General features: G+C 38.8%; 1 protein-coding gene across 6 annotated transcripts; it reads right to left on the reverse strand.

The window, feature by feature from the left end:
• Positions 1 to 3,342: 3,342 nt before the first annotated feature.
• Positions 3,343 to 17,866, reverse strand: PGBD2 (piggyBac transposable element derived 2). Of its 6 annotated transcripts, XM_072640956.1 has the most exons (6): positions 17,630 to 17,831; positions 16,198 to 16,369; positions 15,030 to 15,129; positions 13,438 to 13,499; positions 6,404 to 6,473; positions 3,343 to 5,453 (listed from the first exon to the last, which is right to left on the reverse strand). In XM_072640956.1, exons 5-6 carry the CDS (start codon positions 6,418 to 6,420, stop codon positions 3,695 to 3,697), a joined length of 1,776 nt encoding a protein of 591 aa, XP_072497057.1. In that variant the 5' UTR covers positions 6,421 to 6,473; positions 13,438 to 13,499; positions 15,030 to 15,129; positions 16,198 to 16,369; positions 17,630 to 17,831; the 3' UTR covers positions 3,343 to 3,694. The 6 variants fall into 6 exon arrangements, with proteins under 6 accessions (XP_072497057.1, XP_072497055.1, XP_072497056.1 ...); XM_072640954.1 differs by lacking the exon at positions 15,030 to 15,129; XM_072640955.1 differs by lacking the exon at positions 15,030 to 15,129 and having other exon boundaries at positions 17,695 to 17,826.
• Between the last annotated feature and the right edge of the window lie 9,420 nt (positions 17,867 to 27,286).

The following is a 27,286-nucleotide window of genomic DNA, read 5'->3' on the forward strand; positions in this document are numbered from 1 at the left end:
TTCCTCTCCTTCTTAACTCCTTATACTAGAGGAATTCAACTTCCAATATTGATGCTCCTTCAAACTTTTAATTCCTACAGCTTTAAATCTCACCATCTACTCATTCCCCTTCACTCCACCTCAGCCACATATAGGATGATCACAACCTGGCTCTCACCATTATTCACAATACTCCACTTTATTAATAAAAACAAAAACTCTGATGTTCTTCTGATCATAACTTTTCATTCCATCTCTCCCTGTACTTCACTCTTCCTAAACTTATTCTTTGTTTTCATTTTGAGGACCAATTCCTCCACCCCTTGGTACTTTCTTGGATCATTACCCTGTTCTGAAAATTCACATTTTTTTCTTTCCAATCTTACTCCCATAGATATTCAGTTCAATTCTACATTGTCCTCTTCTCCCATCCTATCATCTGCCTCCTTTGCTTCTACTAACACACTGGAACTGGATGAAATCACACAATTCTAGATTATATCTAGACTAGATATATTACATATATATATATATTACATATATATATTATATATAATATTATATTATATTATTAATTAATAATATTAATGTTATATTATATATAGACTATATATATCTAGATATATTATATATACATCTAGACTAGATATATTACATTTTCAGATTTCTTTATTCCTCCCCAATTCACTTCCCAATAAAGCTATTCAAAACCTTCATTTCTTTCAGGCTTCCAACATCTCCCCCTATCAGCCCCTAATTTATTGAGATAACTGAAACCTTGTGAGATGAGCTCTTTCTTCTCTTTCCTTCATCTTGAAACCCATTGAGATCACGTACCACTTCCTTAAGTCCCTAATAAGGTGACCCTTCTCCTTACCAAGGCCAATCCCTTTACATGTAACCTTTCACCTTGTTGTCTTCTCCAACAGATTGTAACCCCAACTCGAAAATCTCTCTCTCTCTCTCTCTCTCTCTCTCTCTCTCTCTCTCTCTCTCTCTCTCTCTCTCTCTCTCCCCCTTTAAATACACCCAAGTCTTGCCTATCCTTAAAACATTTTCACTACACCACTGATTATCAAGCTTTATGATCTCAGGATCCCTTTACACTTAAAAATTACTAAAGACTTTTGGTTTATGTGGTTATCTGTGATATTGGAAGTTTAAATTGATTAATTTTAAAAATATTCATTCAAAATAACAATAAACTCATTACAAGTTTAATATAAATAACATTTTTATGACAAACAACTATTTCCCAACAAAAAATAGTGAGTAGCCTTGTTTTGCATATTTTTGCACATCTCTTTAATGTCTAGCTTAACAGTCAAAAAGAGAACTCTCATTTGTTACAATATGTTGTTTTGGTTGAAGTATATAAAGAAAATTCAGTCACACAGATATCAAAGTAGAAAAGGAAGTATTTTAATAAGCAAGTAACATTTTTGTATAATTGTGAAAATGGTTTTGACCTCAAAGATCCTCTGAAAGTACCTCCATGACAATCAATAGACCATGGACCACACTTTGAGAAATTCTGACTAAACCTTACTTTCTTTTCAAGCTATAATCCCATATCTCTCATCTTTTTCTTGGCCAAACTTCTTAAAAAATCCATTTATACTCACTGACCTTCATCCTTTCACTCCTCAAGCCTTTTCAATCTGGCTTTTCAATTGAAAATACTTTCTTTAAAGTTACCAATGATCTCTTAACTGCCAATTCCATGGAGTTTTCTTAGTCCTCATTCTCCACAGTCTGTCTTCTACATGTGACAGTGCTGATTACCCACTTCTCTTGGATATTTTCTCCTATTTTTGTGACACTACTCTCTCCTGGTTCTCTTTTTCTGTGACACTCCTCTCTCCTGTATAACCTCTCCTGTGTCTCCTTTACTGACATAATACAACTCCTATATATAGATATTTTTCAAGTTTCTGTCCTAGGTTCTATTTCTAATCTCATCAATTTCCATGGGATTATCACGTCATGTGACTTACAGACCTATATATCTAGACTTCTCTACCTTGAGCTTCATTCAGTCTTGCCTCACAAATTTCTGTTGGATAGTTCAAGCTGCTTTTCTTGGATACATCTCAAACACAACATGTCCAAAAGAGAACTCATTATCTTTCCCCCAAAACTCACCGTTCTTCCAAATTTTATTTCTGTCAAAAGAATCACTATTCTCCCAGTCTTCCATGTTCTTAACTACTATATTATCCTTTACTCATCCATTACCCTCTACATCCAACCAGTTGCTAAATCTTAATTTCCTAACTCCACATTTCTATTATCTGACCATTTTTTGCCACCACTGAGGTCCCCATCAGGCCTAGAGGACTACAATGGCCTCCTAATTGTTTTGGTCTCAGCAACAATCCCACTTAATTCATACATCTGTGAAGCTACTTTCCTTAAGTTCAGGTCTGACCACATCACTGCCTTAATCAATGAACTCTACTGGTTCCCTTATTGTTTCTAGGATCAAATATAAATGCCTCTTTGATATTTAAAGCCTTTCACAACCTAATCCCAACTTATCTTTACATATATATGTGGATGCACACACAAACACACATATACATTTCCCTTTGCTTCCAAGATCTGTAAAATTAGCCTCCTCTGTCCTTCACAAACTGGACATTTCCCATGACTGGAATGCACTTTCCCTTATCTCTACCTTACAGGATCCCTTTTCCTTGCCCCAACTTCTATATGAAGAATTTCTTGCTCACTAACCCCCTTCCCACCCAATTGTTAGTACTCTCTCTCCCAAACTGGCATAACTCTATTATATTTATCATATATGTGTATGTATGTAAACATATATGTATATGTCTATGTATTTATATGTAATCTACTACAACTATATGGAACTATGTACAACTTGGAGGCAGAGTGCTGGGCCTGGAGTTAGGAGGATCCAAGTACCAATCTGATCTCAGATATTGGCTGTGACCCTTATCATTTGTCTGCTTCAGTTTCCTGAACTGTAAAATGGGGATCATAATAGCACCTAATTCAGAGGGTTGTTGTAAGGAGATATTTGTAAAGTGCTTAGCACAGTGGCCTGCACAAAGTAGGTGCTTAATAAATGCTTGTTCCCTTCCCTTTATGTTGTCTTCCCTCATTCAAATATAAATTCCTTGAGGGTAGGGATTATATTACCTTTAAAAATTTTTATCCTCAGTGCCTAAAATAGCGCATAGCACATTCTAGTTTCTAATGCTTCTTGACTGATCATTGGTTTCTGGTTACTGCTTACAGAGTCTCCTCACTGGTACCCAACTATATTAAAACAAACAAATAAATAAAAATAAAGGGGATGAAAGGGCACAGAAATAACAATGGTTCAACAGCATATAACCAAGAATTTCAAAAAACTAAACATCAACCCTTTATTTTTTGTTTTTACTATATTTAGGTACAAGACACTGAAACCAAAAATGGGATTTTATTTGGGAAAAAAGTGAATGATGATATGAAGGGAAAGGGAACAAATAATGCAAAAAACAAGCTATTAGAAAGTCAAGTCCAAAAACATTTTTCAATACACAAGAACAGAAATGCTGCTCTAACTACTATACATAATTGAATATTATTACATATTAACTGAAATAACCTTTGGATATATAACAAGTAAACTTTAAAATATTACACTCTAGTGGATTGCAAACCACTGATTTTTTTCTTTCTAATGCATGTCGTCAAGTGGTTATTTTATATGATATTCTCTGAAACATTTTGCATGAACACCCTTCTGGCATTTTTCACACCTGGTGTTTGTTTGAGAATGACAAAGTGCACATCGGGTCCGCTTATCTTGGTGAATGATCCAATGACCAATCATGTCAAATCTGCTTTCCGTTTCTAAACGTCTGCTCCTTCTTCCTTGGGATGATGTGTCAGCATTGCTTTCCAAATAGACACAAGCAACATATCTTCTGAAAGCCAAAAGGTCTACCTGGGTCTCTTCGCTACAGATTCTGTGAAGCTGCCATGCATTGTTTAGAGCTACATCAATAATGTAACCTATAAAACTAGAATACCATTTCATTCCTCTAATTTTCACCTTATATTTGGAGATATTTTGGTCCATTCTGGCAACACCTCCCATCTTCTCATTGTACAACCTTACCAATGACGGTTGATGCACCTGAGTCCTAGTTTTAGATGCACTTGAATAACGATTTGTTAGTTTTACAGGTTCTATTCCAACTGCATTGGAACATACATCAATAACACTGCTATCATGCCAACGGCACACAATGATTTCTTCACTTTCATCCACTTTGTAATCAAATGAGCCTTTTTTCATTTTTTTTAAGTCTTTGGGATCTTTAAGTGGGCACCTCTCAGTCATGTATTCATGGACAGTTCCTGTGGCCTTCACTCCCCTTTCCCTCAAAATGGACATCAATTTGACACTGGTAAAAACTTTGTCAAAAAAAATATGGTATGGCAGAGAACCTCGTGCCTGAAGTGCATCTACAAATTTTATCACCATACTTCCTCCTAAATCTATATCCTTTTCTGGCTTTGTGAATAATGTTCCCTGAGAGGGCTCAAACCAAACTAAGTACCCTCTGCTAGTTGTTCCACACCAAATCTTATAACCAAATCGAATGGGTCTTCCCTTGTGCAACTGCTTAGATCCACGATGTCCAAAATATTCACACATGGATTCACCAAAGCTATAGTATTCCTCTAGGGGAGCATGCTTTTGGAAATTCTGATTCATCAAAATTATGAGAGGCCTTACCTTTGCAAATCTATCACTCTCATCAAGTTCATTGTTATCAGCAAAGTGCAGGTATGAAAATATTAATTCAAACCTGTCCCTTCTAATTGCATCAGCAACAAGGTGGTGATGTGAATCAGGAGATGTTTCCCAAAACATTCTCCTTCTTGGGTAAGAAATATAACCACTCAAAATCAGTATACCCAAAATGCACTTTAATTCCTGGCCTGTAAGACCCAGATTGACATTTTTCTGCCAAGCATAACGATTGGTTTCATTGACAATGAAATTAATTGTTCCTTCATCAAAAAACAATTCGAAGAGTCCAACTGGGCTCAATTCCTGGCTCTTAAGATACTCAATATGAGGATCTGATGCAGACCAACTTACAAAGTCAGGTCTAATATCTCTTTTAGTCCAAACCCTCCCTGGTTCAGCAATTTTCTTCTGCCTCTTTCTTGTTGGTTGTAGTTCAAGTTCTTCATTGTCTTCCCCAGTATCAGAGCCTTCAGATACCACAGAAGCATGTAGCATGCTTCCAGGCAAGTTCCCTCCTTTATGGCCATCTTCATCTCCTGAGTCCTCATCAGTGAAGTCTCCTGTGGCATTATCAGGTGGTGAGATGAATATAATTTCTTTTTCTTTGATGGACTCATCTTCCAGAGAATTCAGAACTTCAAGCAGCTTAGCAGATCTTATCTTAGGGCTAAGCAATTTTCCAGATGCATCTCCTCTAAAAGTACAGAACACAGACATTGGGAGAATACTCTGGATTAGATGATCTTTAGTTGCTTATTATTTTTAAAGGTGATACTATATAGGAAGAAAAAAATATTTCTAAAGTTTTACCTAGGCATGTAGAAATAAGAAAACAGAAGGAAATGATGAATAACTGCATTCTTTGCCTAATTTTAGAGTAAGAAGGTATCTTAGTGAGCATTCGGTTCACTCCATTCTTTTTGCAAATGAGAAAACTAATTCCTGGGTGGGCCAAATAACTTGCCCAAGGTCATACAACTAATGAGTGGCAGAATCAGGCCTAGGACACAGGTCTACTAATTCGCAATTCAATGCCTGCTCTACTATACCACACTGGCTGCTTGAAGTCCACAGAATTCACAAACCAACCCTCATATGCTAATTTCCAAATCCTATTATTAGGAAAACAAGCATAACTTATGCAAATTCTTGGAAACACTAGGCAGTTTTTCCAATAACACCCCCTAAAAAGTAAACATCATCTTTTTAGAGACTGAGTAGATAACCTCCCCATTGATGGCACTCAATCATTCCTTACAATATACACTTTTTCTATTTCTGTCCTTTTTTCATCTTTCTTTACTCTTTTCCATTTCCTTTATTTTTATCTTCCCTTCTTCCCATTTCTCTGATTCCTGGGCATTGCTAATTTGTATCAGCAGCACTTTAAGATGCTGACTCTTTTTCTCAATAATAAAATTTTTGATCTGCCCATTTGATTTCATCAGTGTCTTAGAATTAAAAAATTAATTAACTGACTTATCTATAGTCATACAACCAGTACATATCAGAAACTGAATTTGTACATAAAACTCCTTGTAACTCCACAGTCAGCTCGCTATCCATTATACCACACTGCCTCTCTATTAATTAAACTGAGAGTAAATATTGTCAGAATATTCTGTACAAAATGGCAATTCCTACCTTGAGGTTGATGCCATGGTGAACTGGGGAAAACAGATCTTTCTTCACATTCAAGAGTCCAAGTTTCTCTCTACAACAATAAAATATGGTGTTTTTGAAAACTGAATCTTAATTCAAACATTTTCCTAAAAAATAAACACAAAACTTTAGACAATTTTTAGCTTATAAATAAATATTTCTAATTCTAAATTTTTTCATAAAATAACTTCTTCCACTCACCCAATATTCAACAAATATTAATTAAGAACCTACCATGTGCAAGCACTGTGCTAAGGAAAATAAATCTGTTTCACAAATAAATCTTTTTAACAAATAAATCTTTTTAAGCTATTAGGAAATAAAAAAAGTGGTCTTTTACCAGAAATATGCTAAAATAGTCTTAGAAATACTACTTCTACCTAAAAAGATGTTTTGTTTTCAAGCAGAATGTATTAAAAATACATTCCTCAAATATCACAGTCAGGAAATGATTGAGAAAAAAATAACCAAATTATGAGGAATGAGAAAATGTGACTAAGAACTATTAAGAATTCCAGGAAAATAATGGAGGCAACTAAAAGGAAATAGAATCTTGGAAACACTATGGTATATTAAGTGGAAAATAATACTCAAGTACGAATCAGAAGGTCTGAGTTGAAATTTTGGCTCTGAAATTTACTATGCATGTGATCTCTGGCAAATCACTTTACCTGTCTGGGCCTTGATTTCTTCATGTGTAAAATGAGAGACCTCTGAGGTCTCTTGTAGTTCTAGATCTATGATCCTATAATAGAGTTGACCTAGACGCTCTCCAAAGTTTCTTTTAACTCTAAATCTATGATCTGTGATTTTTCATTGGAATTTTAGAGGTCATCTAATCCAAACTTTTACCTAATTCAGCAATCTACTGACAGATGGCCATCCAGTCTCTGCTAGAGTACTTCTAGTACTAAGGAGTTAAGTACTTCATGTTTCAATTGCGTATAGTTTAAGCTATTAAAGTTATTTAAAATCAGTTGTAATGTTTCTCTATGATTTCCCTCAATTGGTATTATTCCATTTACACAATGGAATACAACAAGCTTACTTACTCCCTCCTCTATATGACAGCCTATAAACAAACAGTCAAAGGCAAAAAATAAGTCAACATTTGTAATATTTTTTAATGAGCCTGCATCTCGGAGCTTTTCCAATTAGGGAAAATAGGCACTCCATCTAAAGGAGTAATTAGCTACTGGAGGCTAGATCACTAAGACAGTTACATCCAAGAAGTCAGCAATTAAGACAGTTTTTAATGTGTATCCATGTTCACCAAGATGACTGGTAAAGGAGGTGCCTGAAAGGTTTTTGTTGAATGGTCAAAAGTCTAAAGTAAAACTCTTTGGGAAAGTCAGTTTCCACCCTCAGAGGAAAGATTATGAAGTGGATTCTAAGAATACCAATGCACTTGGCAATGTAAATTCAACTCAACTAGAAAATACAGACTGATCCTGCATCCAACCCAGACTGGACTGAGCTGGGTGACTGAGGACAACACCTAGGAAAGGTTAAGCTAGGTAAGACGGGAAAAGTAAGGCACATTTAGTTCAAGTGTTACATCAAAGACAAAGCTTAACTGTTAAAATGTGTATTGCTATGTAACTTTTTATCAATTTAATTTCAACATAGAGGAAGCTCCAATAGTTTTAGCTTTTTAAGCTTTAATAGCTTAAAAAAATTTTTTTTTGCTACATAAGTTTTAATAACTTAAAACTACACTGAGACTTTTGGGGTGCTATGTACTTCTCTATTAGTAGCAAATCCCTTAAAAAAGGCACTGTTAATTTCTGGGATTGGGTCAATGAGCATCCATTCACAAAAGCAAAACTGGATCAAAGAAGCAAGGTTATGGTAAGGGACAGTAGCAGCAAAAAACTATCAGATCAATCCCTGAGGCTTGCTGGTTAAGGTTGAAGCAAGGCAATACTTTTTTGTTTTTTTCTGATTCCCAATAACACTTCCCAAAGAAGCTATCCCAAAATTTTTCTCTCTTCAAACTTCCCACACCTATCCCTACCACCACCCTTATCAGCTGAGGACCTCAACACTTACTTTACTAGGAAGACTGAGGTCATTCAAAGTGAATATTTTCTTCATCTCAAAACCCTTTGATATCATTCCCCCCATTCTTTCCTCCAGACTCTGATAATTAGGTGATCCTTTACCTTTAGTTCATTCCTTCCTGTTTTTTTCCCAGCAGACTGCAACCTCAGTCATCCCTCATCTTGCTCTTTAACATTTTCAACTTTATTCTATCAGTTCCTTCCCTACTAAATCATTGAATCTGTTTGCCTCAGTTCCCTCCACTGTAAAATGGAAATACTACTAGCGCTTACCTCCCAGGGTTGTTGTGAAGGATCAAATGAAATGACATTTGCAGGGCTTAGCACAGTGCCTGGCACAGTAGGTACTATATGTTGTTGTTCAGTTGTGTCCAATTCTTTGTGACTCCATTTTAGGGTTTTCTTGACAAAGATTTTGGAATGGTTTACTATTTCCTTCTCTAGTTCATTTTACAGATCAGAAAACTGAGGCAAACAGGGTTAAGTGACATGGTAAGTGTCTGAGCCTAGATTTGAACTCATGAAAATAAGTCTTTCTGATTCTAAGCCCAATCTACTGTACCACCCAAGGGTCCTATAAATGCTAACTATTATCATTATTACTACTGCTACTTTCAAATATGTACAAAGTCTCATTAAAAAAATTCTTGCTGCCCTCTCAAGCCATATTTCTATCTTTCTCCTCACTTTCTCATCCAAATTCATAGAAAAAGCTATCTACATTCACTGCCTCCAATTCTCATTCTCCTACTTCTCGGCCCTTTCCAACTTGGCTTCTAATTTCATCACTCAACTAAATCTTCTCTCTCCAAAGTTATCAACAATCTCGTAATTGACAAACTTGATAGTCTTTTTTTAGTTTTCAATCTTTTTAACATCTATGCTACGTCTCATACTGCTAGTCATCCTCTCCTCCTGGGTAAGTATCCAGGAAAAAGTTTTCTTCTCTCACTTTTCCTAAGAGTACTCTAGGTTCTCTTACTATCTGTCTCACTGGCAGCTTCTCAGTCTCTCTGCAGGTTAATCATTCATATTATGCTCTCCGTGGGTGTTACTCAAGACTTTGTTCTAGACCCTACTCCCTCCTCTCTATACTTCCTGTCTTGAGTTATTAGCTCCCATTGGTTTAATTATTATCTCTATGCAAAGGACTCACAGATCTGTATGTCCAGCCCGAGTGTCTCCCTAAGCTTCAGTCCACAGCAACAGCTACCTACCTGACATTTCAAACTCGATGACCCAGAGACATCTCAAACTCAACATGTCCAAAAGAGAATTCTCTTCCCCTTCAAATTCACTGCCTTACAAATCTCCCCACTTCAGTAGAAAGCACCGCCATTTTTTCAGTCACCCAACATAATACCCTTAGTTACCCCACATATCCAATTAGTTGGCAAATCTTTGTTTCCAACTCAACTTCTCTCTAATACTTATCCATACCTATGACTTTAATCATCTCTCATCACAAAATGCTCTTCCTGCCTCAAGTCTCTCACCATTCTAATTCATCCTCCATACTGTTGTTAAAGTGACTTTCCTTAAGCACCTGTCTGACTATGTCACTCCCCTGTTCAATAAACTCTAGTGACTCCCTATTACTTTTTAGGATCAAATATAAAAGCTTCATGTTTTAAAACCCTTTCATAACCTGGCCCCAATTATACATTATTCTCTTTCCCACACTCTCTGTTCAATCAAACAGTCTTTTCTATTCCTCACATAGCATTCCATCTTCTTTTTGTTTGCCTTTGAAGGGATATATCTGTCCTACCTCCTGGAATGTACTTCCTCCTCACCTTCTCCACACTGACTTTCACAGTGAGATCATTAACTTTTAATATGAAACCTTTCCTGAACCTTCCACCACTTGTGTCCTCCTTGCCTAACTACTCTGTATTTATTTTGTATTTATTCTGTACATGTTAATTCTATTATGTGCACATATATGCACATGTGTGTACACACACATACATATGCACACATACACACATATGCCCTATGACAGAATGGAAGCTCCTTGAGAGCAAGGATTCATTTATTCTTTGTATTTGTATTCCCACTGTCCTGAACAGTGCTTGACACATAGTAGGCACCTAATAAAAGTTTCCTGAGAGCTGATCCAACCATTCTGGAGGGCAATTTGGAACCATGCCCAAAGGTCTATAAAAATGTTTATGCCCTTTGACCCAGCAAATACCACTTTTAGGGCTACATCCCAAAGAGATCACGAAAATGAGAAAAGGATCCAAATGTACAAAAATATTTATAGCAGCTCTTTTTGTGGTGGCCAAGAACTGGAAACTGAGGGGATGCCCATCAATCTGAGAATGGTTGAACAAGTTGTGGTATATGAATGTGATGGAGTACTATTGTGCTATAAGAAGTGATGAACAGGAAGACTTCAGTGAGACCTGGAAAGACTTATATGAACTGATGCTGAGTGAAATGAGCAGAACCAGAAGAACATTGTACACAATAACAGCCACAATGTGATGACTGACTTTGATAGACAGCCCTTCTCAGCAATGCAAGGTCCTAAAACAATTCCAAAGGACTGATGATGGAAAATGCCATCCACATCCAGAGAAAGAACTATGGAACTTAAATGTAGAGTGAAGGAGACTATTTTCCTTTTTCCCCTTTGTTTTGTTTTCTTCTTTCTCATGGTTCCTCCCATTCATTCTAATTCTTCTATACAATATGATTAATGTGAAAATATGTTTAATAGGAATGTATGTGTAGAGCCTATATCAGATTGCATGCCGTCTTGGGGGAGGGGAGGAAGGGGGAAAAAATTTAAAACTTATGGAAGTGAATGTTGAAAACTAAAAATAAATAAACTAAAAAAAATAAAAGCTTGTTGACTGAAGGAAAAGTACAGCACTATAACTTGGTGGAAAAGTTATTTGATTTAGTGCAGGGACTCAATCTTTTCAGTGTGTGATGGACCTCTTTGGCAGAATAATGCCAAAGGCTTTCCAAAATAATGTCCTTAAATAATCAAAGAAAATGATAAATTTCAGTTAGAAGTTAGTCAAAATAGAGAGGATTCTCGGAAGATGGCAGAGTAGGTCAGAAAATTCCAAGCTCTCAAGATTTTCCCCCACAAAAAAGTTAAAGATCACACCTTAGAGCAAACAAAATGGGGGTGGAGATAAACAAAAACAGAGGCACAACCAGGGTCTTCCTGGGACAATTTGAGAAGATTGGAAGAAAAATCCCAGAACAGATTTGGTCCCAGTGAAGAGTAAACACCTCCAGGCTAGGTTCCATTTTAACGACAAGTGGCAAGTCCTGGGGTAAGTTGGTTTGAAAGGTTGCATCTGCCTTTTACCCCCAGATAGTGAAGGGAGTTGGGCACTGGAGCCCAGGAAGATTGAGGGAATCTCTGCTGATAAGGAATGCCAGAGCAGCAGGGGCAAGAAGGAACTAGGGAACACCCACTAAGTGCCTAAGCAGTGGAGCAGAAAGCCCCCAGCTGCAGGCACTTACAGGAGGTTGGAGGTTTGGCTTTGATTCCAGACTAGAGAGGAGAACTGAAGATTTGGGGCAAGAGGCACCATTTCCCATACCCCAGGCTAGAGGTGATTACAAAAATTAATCTATTCCTGTTGAGGTTTGGGATTCTGGGGATCCCAAAATACCAACATGCCAGGTCCTGCTCGAATGAATTCAACACAAGCCTTCTTAAAGCCAAAGAAAAACAAAGTTTATTAAAGAGTCGCCATATTGGGTTGACTCTTAAGAAACCTAAGCATTTGTAATGCCACTATTAACAAGCGGGACAGATAGAATCTCAGCCATACAGAGTCTGAGCTGGATTGAATCTGAGCACCTTCATGGAGGCAAGATGAAACTTAAATACAGAAAAAGACTGAGGGAAGAATCCAGGTGTCACCAAGTAGTCTGGGGGCCCCAGGGATGGTCCAGATAGGGGAAGTCAGCCTGGAATGTAGATCAAGTCCAGGGAGGATCCTGATGGGAGTGGCTGGTAGTCCAGACAATAGGACCTTGATAAGATCAAGGATCAAAGGCAGGGAGCACCCAGCTGGGCAACCTGGACCTCAAGAGAATGCTAAATCAAATAAGGGGAATCTAAAGAGCACCCCAAAGCCAGGTTTTCTGGAGCCCTTCAGACAAATGGGACGAAACCCCTCCCAGTCCAAGGGACAAAGGTATTGGCTTGGGCTTGTACCCCATCATTACCACAAAAAATGAACAGACAAAGGAGAAAGAATTCAACCACAGAAAGCTATTATGGGAATATAGATGGCTGGGGTTCATCTTCAGAGAAGGATATTGAAGTAAAGAAATCCCCAAAGGGTAACATCAAATGGTCACCTGCCCAAAAAGAATTTATAGAAGATCTTTAAGAAGACTTGCTAAGCCCAATGCAAGTCCTTTCTCAGTCTTCAAAAACCCTGACCCCTTCTATATACCATGAAATAAGTGATCACATGTTTCTCTGTGATACTCTTGCTTCCCAAGAACTCTGAAACAATATTGTACTGGTTATCCTATCTCTTAAACTATCCATCTGGCTCATCTTCCCTGGGTGATTTCAAGAGGATGACCAGAAGGCCCTGTCCTTCTTTTTTCCTGGTTTTTCCTGGTATTTTCCCTTGGTGATGTCATTAACTCCCATGGATAACCACTATGCAGAAGACTACCAAATTTTTAAACCCTGTTCAAATGTCTCCTTAAATCTCCATTTCTATACTACAAAATACCTGCTATTTATTTATGCCTGGATATCTTGACATCAATAGCATCTTCAAATTGTGGCTTTCATAAGTTTCAGAGCTGCTACTTTAGCAATCATATTGTCCAATAACCTCATTTTACACTTTTCAACTCAAATAATCATTAAATACTTATGTACCAGGCACTGTATTAGGAACTTAGAATATAATTTTTTTTTAAATCCACAATCTATGCCCTTAAGGTGCTTACCTTTCTGGAGAAGGTTGTAAGGAAAGACTTCCAAAGTCCATTCCAGCTCCATATCTATGATCCTAGTAAAAAAAAGCATAGGGTTTAGAGTCAGAATATCTGTATTCAAATCCCAGCTCCAATATTTTCTGACAGTATAACATTACATGGGCAAGTGCTTTAACTGAGCCTATGCTAACTCACCTAAAAAAATGCTTTATCAACCTTAAAATGCTATATAAATGTAAATTATTATTCCACAAGGGGATACAATAAACCAAAGGTAATCTGAAAGGAAAAACACTAAGTCTTTGGAAAAGAAGCAGGAGGAATTCATGGAAGGTTTCATGGATGAAGTCATATCTGATCTGAATCTTCAAGAAATATAAAGATTCCAGTGGATGGAGATGAGTAGCTTGAGCAAAGGCAGAGATGGGAGATGCAATGCTGAGTTCAGAATCTCAATCAGTTAGACCAGTTAATAAGAATGTATAAGGAGGATAATAATGCTGTCAATGAAGGTGAAAGCAAGGTTGTGGAAAACCTAAAAAGCCTGACAGCTGCATGGAGGATGGATTGGGGAGAAGAGTGAAAGTAAGGAGATCTAATTAGGAGGCTATCACAATACCCTAAGCCAGAGATGAGGACCTGAACTAGAGTGGTTAGTGTGGTGAATGAAGAGCTGATAATTAACACAACAGATGTTGTAGAGATTGAACTAACAAGATTTAGCATATTATTAGATATGAAAATTTAGAGATTTTGAAGAAATGAACTGACTCCAAGCCTGGATTTAGGAATAAAAATGATTAATTCCAGTTGGAATATATTGAATCTGTGATGCTGACAAAATATCCACATGGAGATACCCAGTCAGCAGTGACTGATATGGGATTGGAATTAAAAGAGAAATTTGGGTGAATTAAGTACATTGTTCAGGACATAGTCCCACGTTTAGCTACTAGGAAATAGATGAATGTTTAGAAAAGGAGATGGAGAAGGATATAGACAAGAAGTAAGTCCCCAAATTAACGGGGACAAAGTAAAATAAATGTTTACTGGCATACTATAAATGTTACAATTGCTTAACACTTGCAAAAAGTGGATAGTAAGGAAATATAATAAGGAAGCACACACAGATCAGTCTTTTTAAGTGTTGTGAAAGTGAAAAATGCAGGACAATAGCTTAACAGGATGATAGGATATAGTGAAGGTTTTTGTAAGGATGGATATACCTAAGACTATCTGTAGGCAGCAGAGAAACCACAGATAGGGCAAGGTAAAAAATGAGACAAGAAAAAAGAATAATGCATGAGGCAAGCTAGAAAGGGGAGAGCATCATGAGCATACAGCCTTGCCAAAGGAGAATCAGAGACTATTCGTCAGAGACTGGGTTTTGAGATGAAGATTACGAGAAATGACGATTGAGTTCACAATGGATGGTGAATTTTTCCAATAAATGAGGCATGGTCATCTTCTGAGAATCTCACAAGTATGGATGTGATGAGGAGCTCAAAGAAAGAGGCCAGAGCTGGTTCAAAATGAAGACTTTGGAGAGCTCAAGAGAAACAAGTGGTAAAGAATAAAACTTTTGCCACGTAGTGTTGACTCACATAAATTTGTAGTAGACTCAAGATGGCAGTCTGAGCAATTCCTCTCTCCTCAGTGGTGATAGCACTTAACTCTTCCTGACCATGTGGTGAAGGAGGACTGCTACGTTCCAAAGAGAATTTAAAATGTCCAAAAGTGAACTCATCTCCTGTCCTCCCCGCTACAAAAAAGGTCCCTCTTTCTAAATTCTCAGTTTCAAGCCACCTCTCCCTTTTCTTTTCACCTCCAAATACAAATCACCAAGTCCTGTTGAGAATATCTCTACTGTCTCTCTCAAACTTGTTCCTTTTCACTCCCTTATTCACAATAGCATGCTGCCTCTCCATCAGCAAATTGATATTTAAATTATATGCCTGTTTTTTCTTCCTTGCTCCATAGAGTATAAACTCCTTGAAGACAAGAGGTTTATAATCTCAATGTTTCATTACTGTATTTCTAGCACATTGTAAGTGCTTAATGAATGCTTGCCATTTAAAAATTAGAAAGGTCACAATACCTTATGGCATGTTCATTCCTGTACTCTTCCTAGTTTTCATTCCTGTTAGCTCTGGGCCTATCTTTAAAATTCTGGGATCACAGTTCTAGAAGTAGAAGTGCCCTCAGAGTCCATCTGGTTCAACCCCTTCAGAGGCACAGAGAGACTTGCCTAAAGTCACAAGGCAATAAGCATCAAAGGCAAGATTTGAGCCCTCTAAATCTAGAGGGAGTGTTCTTTCTCCTGTCATTTTATAGAGCACTTCTGCAGAATGGATAATGAATGTGTCATTAATAAGTATATGTAAGGAACAAAGTACAAACCAAAATGGGTGACATCACTATCTAGTTTTAACAATTATTAAGAATTGTTTTACATCATCCATAATAACCTACACACTCACGTGCACGCACACACAATTTCTCATAATTTTATCATGGAAAAAGAGAAATGCTTATCTATTTTTTCTATGTAAAAAAAGTTACACAAAATACAAACCTTTTTCTAGCAATACAGAAATAAAATTAAGCTTAAAATATATAAAAGACAGGTGGCAACATAACAAAATAGATTTTGATTGTTCGGTAAAGATTTTTTGCAGTATTCTGTAAACTATTAGGAATTTAAACTTAAAGGATCACAAGATCAAAAACTGGGAAAGGAACCTTATTGATAATGCTGTCCAGTCAACTTACTTCATTCTAATGATGAGGAAATAAGGTTGAGAATGGTTAAGTAACTTGGTCAAAGTCAACAGCAGAAGTAACTGAAGAGTTGGGTTTCCAATCCAAGTCCTCTGACTCCAAAACCAACACTCCTTCTACTATACCATACTGGGAGACACCCTATGAGGGGCCATGAGCTGAACTAGAAGAATAATGTATAAAATAAACAATATTATGCAGAAAAATTTTGAAAGACTTGACAAAACTCTGTTCAGTGTTATGGTAAGTCGAGGCCAAAAGAATGAAGATGAAAAATACCTGACAGAAAAAGACAAATAACTTAAAATATAGAAAGAGAAAAACATTTTTGGAAATGGCTAATATATATATACACACATATATACATACATATATACATACACGCACACACACATATATACATACACACACACACATATATACATATATACACATATACACACATATATACACACATATACACACACATATATACACATATATACATACATGCACACATATACACACATATATACATATACACACATATATACATATACACACATATACACACATATATATACATATATACACACATATACACACATATATACATACATACACATATATATACATATATATATGTTTTGCCCAACCATGCAGCTATATAGTGAGGGACCTGTTTTTCAGGTTTGGTTTGGTTTTTCAATTTGCTCAAGGAAGGGGCGCAGGAGGGGCAGATTTTTTAATTGAAAAAATAAAAATAATAAATTTGCAAAAAATGAAGCTCATGGCAACAAGGCATTTAGAAAAACCCTTAGGGGCACAGGCCGAACCATCAATGCTAAATCAGGAGGCAACCAATGCCAGAATTCGGGCCCGTGAAGCTCTTACTTTATTAGCACGTGCTCACCACCACTGACTCCACCTGGGCAATGCCAAGTCCAGCCACGTTCCCTGAGCTCGGCCCGAGGGCTGCCCTCGAGGAGCACGCACGTGGAGGTTTCCCGGGAGCACTTTCCGCAGCCCTCATTGCCCCGCCCCTCGGCCTCCCCCCTCCCTCCGGAGCAGGGAACAAGTGGCGCGAGGAAGGTGGGAAGCGCGCGCGCGTGCGCAGGGACTCCAAATTCGAGGCCGGCCTCCAGCACGTGGCAAACCTAATCGCGAGGCGGGATGGGACAAATCACCTTCCTGCCGGGAAGTCCTGGCCCCGAGAGCACGACATGACGTCAGTGCAGAAGGAGTGGAGTCCCCCTCGTCCTAGGGAGCCGGGGACACGACGTCACCATTAAGAAACCTGGCAGGGCCTCCATCACCCACCCACCAGCCCCAAAAGAGGAGAGCCCGGGAAATCACTACCTCGTGAAGGGGTCGGGGAAGGAGGGGGGTCGTCAGGATAAACTGAACCAAAAACACAGAACAATGGGTCATCAATGATGCCTACCTGCGGGGAAAAGGGACGAGGGAGGAAAAGCGGGGCCTCTCCCCCGCCGCAGCCCCAAGCATTACCTCGACGCCTCTCTGTGCAGTGTGAGCGCTGCCCAGCGCTGACGGCCCGCAGCTGGCCGCCGGGAATGCGGGAGCCGATGGCCGAGGCGCGCGGAGCTGCGCACACGCCGCCGTCTCGTATGCGCAACCTCCGGCACAAAAGCTGGCAGCGCGCGTTCCTCCGGGAGGCCCCGCCCCTTCCCGGCCGCTTGGCTTGGTTTCCGGGAAGGCTCGGTCCGGAGCTCCCGCAGCACTGCCGCCTGGAGCCCCGGCAGCGGACCGGGGCGTCGGAATGGGGAGCACGGCCGTCTCGTTCGGAAGGCGTTTGCAGGCCGGCTCAGCCTGTCCTTAAAGAAGCTGCAGGTGGATCTCTTTTCCCACCACCACCTCCAGAACCAAGCGAAGGTGTGCCTGCCCTGCTCTGCGGCAGGGGCTTGCTACGGTGCACGTTTCGGCCCCACCGCTCAGGGCATCCCAGCAGGGAGCGATGCCCCACCTGGAGCCGCGGCCGGCATCTGAGGCGTGGGGCTGGCGGGAGGCTTCCAGGTGCCGAAGCTCCGAGTTCCAGTTCTGCGTCTGATACTTGAACAGACGTGTGACCTTGGTTAGACCTCTTTCACTTTTGACAGCCACAGTTTTCATCATCTGTAAAATGAGGATGATCATCTTAAGCTCCTAAACAGGTTTGTTGTGTGCATCAAATGAGAGGAGTAAAATTGTGCAACCTTAAAGCATTATTATTTACCTGTTATTAACGATCCTGGCAGGGCTATTGCTTTCAGTCTCTCCCTGTCCTTTCTGGTGTGGGGTTTCTTTGCTTTTCTGGAGCACGTTTTGTGTGTCCCATTATCCCATCATGGATTTGGAACAAGGAGTATCATCTGATCTCATTTTAAAATGGATGAAGCTGAAGCCCCAAGAAATTGACTTATGGTCACACAATGGTGCACTTGTTGAACCTAGGCTGTCTAAACCAGCAGTTCTAGTTCTCTTTGTTTTCAGGGAGGCTAGCCCATAGGATTCATTCAGTTAATGTAGTGAAAAGATCACTTACCCTAGGAGTCAGGAGTCCTGAACTATAAACACAGCTACTTTACATATTTAGTTAGTTCCCCAATCTGAGCCACAATTTCTTGTTCTTTGGTCATTCAGTTAAATGAATAGGATTATAAAGTTTACAATCAGTTCCCCAATCTGAGCCACAATTTCTTGTTCTGTGGTCATTCAGTTAAGTGAATAGGATTATAAAGTTTACAATCAGTTCCCCAATCTGAGCCACAATTTCTTGTTCTGTGGTCATTCAGTTAAATGACTGGGATTATAGAGTTTACAATCTGAAGCAACCTTGGAAATCATAGTGTCTAGCACAGTGATTAATAAATACTTAATAACTGACTAGTCCAAAGACTGATATAAATAACTTACCCAAGTTCCCTTTGATCTTGTTTTCTTTTTTAAAGAAAAATATGAAAATTCCAATCCACACATTCTTAAGCAAAACAAAGAAAGAAGAAATTTAGTCAATAAATGCACACCAAAGTATATAAAACCGTGATGTACAAACAAAAATATCCTTTTTTCTGTATGGGAAGTTAAGGGATAGGGAAATATGAAGGGCAAGATGAAAAGCAATCAAAGAAGAGAGAGAGGAGAAGATAAAAATGTCTATACAAAAGAATGGGAGCTAAAGAGGAAAGGAGATGAAAAGGATGGCTCAACTACACCCATTCTAAAGTCAAATAAATTAAATGAGCGTTTATTAAGTGCCACTAAATGCCAGGTACTGACTCAAATGCTGGGGATACAAAGACAAAAAAACAGACCATGTTGTCAAGGAATTCAAAATCTAATAGGGGAGGCAACATGTAAGCATGTATGTAGAAAGTAGATATACACAGGAAAAATTAGAGATAGTATCAGAAGGAAGGCACTAAGATTAAGAATGCCTGAAAGGCTTCTTGTAAAAGGTGGGAGAAACCCAGGGAGGGCTGGAGGCAGAGATGAGGAAAGAGAGAATTCCAGGCAGGGGAGATAACCAGTGAAAATGTCCAGAGTCTAGAGATGGAATGGAGTGTTCAATGAACAACAAGAAGACCCTTGTTACTAGATCCCAGAGTACTTTGGGGGATGTGAGATGTAAGAAGAAAGGTAGGAGGGGACCAGGTTATAGAGGGCTTTTATGTTTGATTTTGGAGGTGACAGGAAGCCTCTGGAGTTTATTGAATGGAGTTGGGTGGGGGAGAAAGGTTGATATAGTCAGACTTACATTTTAGGAAGACCAATTTGACAGCTGAGTAGACCAGAGTGGAGAGAGGCTTGATGTAGGGAGACCAACAAGAGGTGACCAACAAGGCCCTCAGGCCTTCACCTGGTTGGTGGCAGTGTCATAGCAGAGAAGGGGAGATATACAAGAGATATAAAAATTTGAAACAATGGGATTTAACAATTGATTTGGATAGGCAGAAGAGAGGAGTTAGAGAGTGAGGAGTCAGGGATGACACCTAAGTTGCTAACCTGAGTGACTGGGAAAATGGTCATACCCTCAATAGCAATAGGGAAATTAGGAACAGGGGAGGATTTAGGTAGAAAGATGAGTTAAGATGTCTGTGGGACATCAAGTTTGAAATATGAGACTGAATGACAGAAGAGAAGTTAGGATTGGATAAATAGGCCTATTAGGCATGATAGTTGAACATATGGGAACTGATGAGATTGCCAAGTAAAACAGTATAGAGAGAAAAGAAAAGGGATCCCAGGACAAAGCCTTGGGAGATACCCACAGTCAGCATGTGTGACCTGGATAAAAATATAGCAAGAGAGACTGAGGAGTGGTCAAAGCCTAAAGAGAAGCAGGAGAGAGTAGTATCTTGAAAACCTAGAGGAAAAAAAGAGTATAAAGGAGAAGGTGGTGACTGGCAATATCAGAGGATGCAGAGAGGTCAAGAAGAATGAGGACAGAGAAAAGGACATTGGTGGAAAAACATCAGTTGCTCATGGGTAGGCTGAACTAATATAATAAAAATGACAATTCTACCTAAATTAATTTACTTATTCACTGCCATACCAATCAAACTACCAGAAAATTATTTTCTACAGCTAGAAAAAATAATATCAAAATTCATCTGGAAGAACTAAATGTCCAGAATATCAAGGGAATTAATGAAAAGAAATGCTAGTGAAGGTGGCCATACCATATCTCAAATTGTACTATAAAGCAGCAATCATCAAAACCACTTGGTACTGGCTAAGAAATAGAGGGGTAGATCAATGGAATAAGTTAGGTACTCAAGACACAATAGTCAATGAATATAGCAGTCTACTGTTTGGTTAACACAAGGACCTCAGCTTCTGGGATAAGAACTCACTGTTTAACAAAAACTCCTGGGAAAACTGGATAATAGTGTGGTGGAAACTGGGCATAGACCAATGCCTGACACTGTGCACAAGAATAAAATCCAAATGGATACATGATCTAGGTATGAAGGCTGATACTATAAACAAATTAGGGGAGCAAGGGATAGATTTATGGAGATTTATGGAGAATGAAGAAATTTATGACCAAACAAGAAACAGAGAACATTATGAAGTGCAAAATGGATGATTTTGATAACATTAAACTGAAAAGTTTTTCCACAAAGCCAACGAAACCAAGATTAGGAGGGAAGCAGAAAACTCAGAAAGAATTTTTACAACTAGTTTCTGTGATAAAGGCCTCATTTCTAAAATATATAAAGAACTGAGTCAAATTTACAAGAATACAAGTCATTCCCCAATTCATAAATGGTCAAAGGATATGAACAGTTTTCAGAGGAAGAAATTAAAGCTATCTATAGTCATATGAAAAAATACCCTAAACCATTGTTGATTAGAGAGATGCAAACAAATCAAAACAACTCTTAAGATACCACATCACATCGATCAGATTGGCTAATATGACAAAACATGAAAATGATAAATATTGGAGAAGATGTGGTAGACTTGGAACACTAATTCATTGTTAGTGGAGCTTTGAGCTGATCCAGCCATTCTGGAGAGCAATTTGAAACTATGCCCAGAGGGCTACAAAAATGTGCATACCCTTTGACCCAGCAATATCACTTTTAGGGCTGTATTCCAAAGAGATCATAAAAATGGGAAAAGGTCCCACATGCACAAAAATATTTATAGCAGCTCTTTTTGTGGTGGCCAAGAACTGGAAATTGAGGGAATGTCCATCAACTGGGGAATGACTAAACAAGTTGTGATATGTGAATGTAATGGAATAGTATTGTGCTATAAGAAATGACAAAGAGTCAAACTTCAGAAAAACCTGGAAAGACTTATATGAACTGATTCTGAGTGAAATGAGCAGAACCAGGAGAACATTATACACAGTAACAGTCACAGTGTGTGAGGACTGTTTCTGATAGGCTTAGCCCTTCACAGCAATGCAAGGACCTAAAACATTCTCAAAGGACTCTTGAGGCAAAATGCCATCCACATCCAGAGAAAGAACTATGGAATCAGAACACAGAATGAAGCAGACTGTTTTCTCCTGTGTTATGTTTTGTTTTGGTTTGATTTTTTTCATGGTTTTTCCCATTCATTTTAAATCTGCTATGCAACATGACTGATGTGAAAATGTATTTAATAAGAATATATGTGTAGAATACTTATACGATTACATGCCATCTTGGGGAGGGAGGGGAGATGGGAGGGGAGAAAATTTAAAACTTATGGAAGTGATTGTTGAAAACTGAAAACAAATAAATTAGTCAAATGGAACTGATACAGAGTGAAATGAGCAGAACCAGAAAGACAATTTGTATAACATGAGTATTATAAGGACAAACAACTTTGAAAGACTTAGGAACTCTGATCAATGCAGTGACCAATCACAATTCCATACAACTTGAGATAAAACACACTACCTACTTCCTGATAGAGAAATGATGAACTTAGAGTACAAATTGAGACGTTTCTTTCCGGATATGACTAGTGTGGGGATTTGTTTTGCTTGACTATACATGTTTGTAACAAAGTTTTTTTTTTTCTTGACTTCTTGATGGGGGAATGAGGATGGGAGTAGCAGGAAGAGAATGTAAATCTAAGAATAAAGTAAAATTTGAATTAAAAAGTCAAATGAATTGTAGCTTTTAAGAAACATTTGCTTATATATATTAGGAACACTTGGTACAAAATATCTCTCTCCCCCTCCAAAAAAAAAGGGTCTAGGACATGCTCTTCTACAAGTACACATGGGTCCATGGCAGTCACAACTTCATGAAACTTATATAAAAACTAGGTTTATTATAAGAAGAGAAATGGAACATGCACATGGAACCCAAAGAGTTCACAGTCCATACCGAACTTTGCATTTTTATGACAGCAAGACAAAGGAAGGAGATACCAGAAATCTTCATGTAAATGGATATGGCATGGGAGGGGGAAAGGTCCGGTAAAAGTAGGAAAAAGACAAAAACACTCTTGAAGACAATGAACAAGGGATGGCAAAAATCACTGTTTTCCCTTGGGAACTGCTAGACTGTAAAGACAGGATGATCTGCTTATCTACAGGGATCCCAGCTGCACAAGCAGTTTCTCAGCCCAGCACAGGCAGACAGACTGGCACCTGTCTTGACTCCCAAGGACACACAGAGAATCCAGTTTGGGATGCAAACCACAAATTATGCCCCTGGGGACAAGAGAGGGAGGCTTCTACCTACTGCATGCTCTGGATCCAGTGTTTCTGGAAAATATGCCAACTTAAAAAGATAAGTTCAGGGAACTCCTTAACATCCATGAAGAACAGCCTAACCATATAGAACACACATGTAGCCAAAGGATAAATTCAAAACTCATGGTTGCTATAAGTTGTTTCCTTAGGTCCATAGTCAGCAATCTACTCTGAGGCGAAGAATCATGCTCCTTTAAGATGCTTTCTCCCTCTGTATCCTTCTGAATCCATGCTTGTTCTAACTTTGTCTTTCTCTGCTTTCAGTGGGATGTATTGTCTCCTACTGGTCCAATATCTCCTATGACATGGTAGAGGGAGGAAGGGGAGAGGAGAAAGAATAGAACATTTCCTCTGGGCTTACCACCAACCTCCTTCCTTATTGCCATCCAACACAGGTGTGAGGGTCTGCCTCTTCAAATAGACAGATTTATGCTAAAACCCAGCTATTCAAAGCCCCCAGAGGTGTGTTTAGCTTGTTAACTTAACCAACAAGCTATTGCCTTCTTAATCTGAAGAGGCTCATATCTAGTCATGGGATCTTAGAGAATGAACCATTGTCCTACTAAAAACCTCATCAGATCTTTACACTAATTATATTATATAAACTAAGTTTGGAGCATAGAAAAGCCCATATGCTCCCCTTCCCCTCCAACTTTTTCCCTGTTAAATATTTACAGTGTTCAGCCAATCAGCTAGGGTGCTTTTGACAAAGTCTGTATTCCCAAATACTGAATAGCTCTCTAATAACTTGAACAGATTCAAGCATTGTCTTTTTCCAGGACCTTCCCCAGTGTCTTGTACTAGAGGCTCTCGGAAAAAGTCTATTGATCTGCAGCCACAAACAACTGGAAAATTTACATCCTTCTACAAGGATACAGGATCATCAGAGTTGATAGGCCTGGGGATTACATTTATTCCCAAATACATATAAAAAAAAATCTAGTTTTTCAAAACACCTGTCTTGATGCTTTCAAAGGCCTTTGCCGATTCAAAGGTAGTGGGGGGAGGGGAAGAAAAGAAAATTAAGATTCTTCTTGGAGGGAAAGCCTTGTCTCAGGAGTTTCCAGAACACTAGGGTGTCTCCCCACTGACTTGAAAGGTCACCAGGGTAGACACTAGGGAATTTTCCACTTGAACCTTTAGTCTGCACATTTAGTTCTGCTTCAGCTTCTCCTGAGTTATTGTTCCTTCTAGCTTCTCAGTCAAGCAGGAGACTTCATTGTCTCAAAGTACTAAACCCTGAGTAATCATGGCCAAACTAGCTTTAGAAGTTCCATTTTTTTATTAGTAGTATAGGTTCTGTAACCCATCAAGAAAGGCTAGTCCAAGCAAGCTCCAATGACTCAACACTCATTGTCCAATCTTCCATTACACTCTTTCCTCCATTAAAAATTTGCTGTCCTCAGCAAATCAGTGGGGATATATTTTGAATTCATCCATATACCCAATCCAGAATAGTTCTCTGGAATCTTGGGGAGGCTTAAGCATTGTCCTTTTTAAATGAGGTCCCACTACCTTGTACTAAAGAATCTCAGAAAAGTCCATACAGAACAGATTAATACTGTCCCAAACTTACAGGGCCATCCCTCATAGATGGAAGGTTAAAATAGTAGTCAGTACCCCCTGGAGAACCTAAGCTGCTACTGGGTGCAAGTTAAAAGAATTAACCAAAAGTATTGACTTTGGGATAATTTGAGTCCTTCAGCACTTGCAATTATGCACTGGAGAGATTCTCCACCCAGAATTGTCATTATTGGATACTCTAGTTTCAGATATCCTTTGGAGAAAACTAAAATTTTCGTTTTCAAGTGTATTTCCTTTATAAGTTGTTTTGTGCAATCTGATCTTACTTTACTTTCTCAGGCAACATCCATTAGAAAAGTTAATTGATGTCAACTGGTTGATTGTTTGGGAGGCCAATCAGATGGGGTATGTTTGTAAGAGAGAGTATTTGAAGGCACAACCCCTCAGAGTTATCCTAAAACAGTGTACTGGAGTCAGCTTTAACTAGCTTGCAAGACAGATTACAAATCAGGGCTTGAGTTATTGTTTGGTTGATTGTCTAAACTTAAGGAAGTTCTAATGATGCATAGTAAACTTAAAAGTGTATGTACTTATCAAGCCATCATTTTGTGGAGGTGGGAGGTTCACAGGTGTAGCACAATGCAAGTTTCTGACGTTTCCAATATAGAAGGTTTGTGCAGATTTCTTCTTCCTTCTCTTCCATCTCCTGTTCTTATTCTTCCTCCCTCCTTCTTCTCTTCTTCCTCCTCCTTTTCCTCTTTCTCCTCCTCTTTTCTGACTTTGAAAAATGTTTGGTATATAGGATGACTCTTTAGGAGACTAAGGGGAGGGATACTGGGGAAAATTATGATGCTGTAAAAAAAAACACAAAAGACATCAATAAAAACTTATTTTTAGAAGTATATGTGTACTGTAATTGAGAAAAACATTAAGTATATGTGCATATTTGCCCCCCACAGAGATCCCAGTATTTCTTTATAAACATTGCTAAACTTAGTAGGAAGGCAATAGAAGGCTAGGAGACTTGTCATCACCACACTAGAAGCTTGATGACTGTAGCCTGATAACAGTAATAGCAACAATAACTGACATTTATGTAGTACCTACCTATCTTTATCTCATTTGAACCTCCTAACTGCCTAGAACCCTGAGAATAGCAGTAGTTTCTTCCACTCTGGGAATCTAAACTGACAGTCCAATGTAGTGACTGGCTACAACAGAAGAAATGCAACTTGGGGAGGTGGGGAGAGGTAGGCTGATACAGAGCCATCCTCTGGACAGGCTACCAATAAATAACCAGTGTAGTGGTTCAGTTCCCTGTTCTTTCTTCTCCTTTATGAACACATTATCCTATTACCCATTGGAGACCACTGACTTCTGTTCTTGTCCTTAATGACATCCCCAGAAGATAGCAGTAGCTCTGGGAAACTGTTCTTTGGGACTGGGTAGCTCTAAGGATGGACTCTGAGAATGTTTATCTTTTTTCTCCCTACTTAAGGAATAAGTCCCTGAGGAAAATCCTTACTAATTACTACTAAAATGCCTACATAATCACTAGGTCTAAGAGAACCTGGACACTTGAAAAAATCTCCAACAAACCATTCTGGGAATTGGGAGGTAGAATCGTAGAGGTCATCATATGACTATGATGGTTTTCCAGTAGAATATAAGCCCCTGGGATTGTTTTTTTAGTTTTCTTTATATCCCCTGAATCTAGCAATATGCCTTTGTGAGAAACAGAAGGAGTTCTGTTTCCACAGGAGCGACACCTACATACTCCCAACTTTGCAGGAAAGATAATTGATGTAACTGGTTCCAATCAGAGCTGTGACTTGGTTGTACCAGATCTCTGACCATGTAAAAGATCAGAAGCTTGTACACATGCTTAATGAGATATGTAATATTAACTCACACACCCCCAAGGTGGAGCAAGCTAATTTGACTGCACATGGATGCATGACAAGGGAGAGGGAACACCTGTAGGAAGAAAACATGAAACAGGCAGTTCAGGAAGCTGTGTTCAGCCATTAGGGAAGGGTTGGGGGGATTCAAATAGGGAACGGGGAACAAATAGCCTTGTATTTGTCTTAACAAGTATGCTCCCTTGGGAGGGGGAAGGGGTTACCCATTTCAAGAATGTAAAATAAAATAAGAGCTTTCCTGAGTTTGACAACCAGTGTTGTTCTTTCTAGAACAAATGTGTTTCTCACACCTTGCACAAAAGTAGGAGTTTACCTGTGGTATAGTACATGTAGAAAGAGTGTTGTATTGAAATGAATCCAGGTAGGGAGGCCAGTTCGATGTACTGTGAAAGGAAGAAGTTCAGAAGCAAGGAGCAGCAGTTTGACTTGGACCTCAGGAGCAAAGCAGGAT

Source organism: Notamacropus eugenii, chromosome 2, assembly GCF_028372415.1.
Source record: "Notamacropus eugenii isolate mMacEug1 chromosome 2, mMacEug1.pri_v2, whole genome shotgun sequence".
NCBI lineage: Eukaryota > Metazoa > Chordata > Mammalia > Diprotodontia > Macropodidae > Notamacropus > Notamacropus eugenii.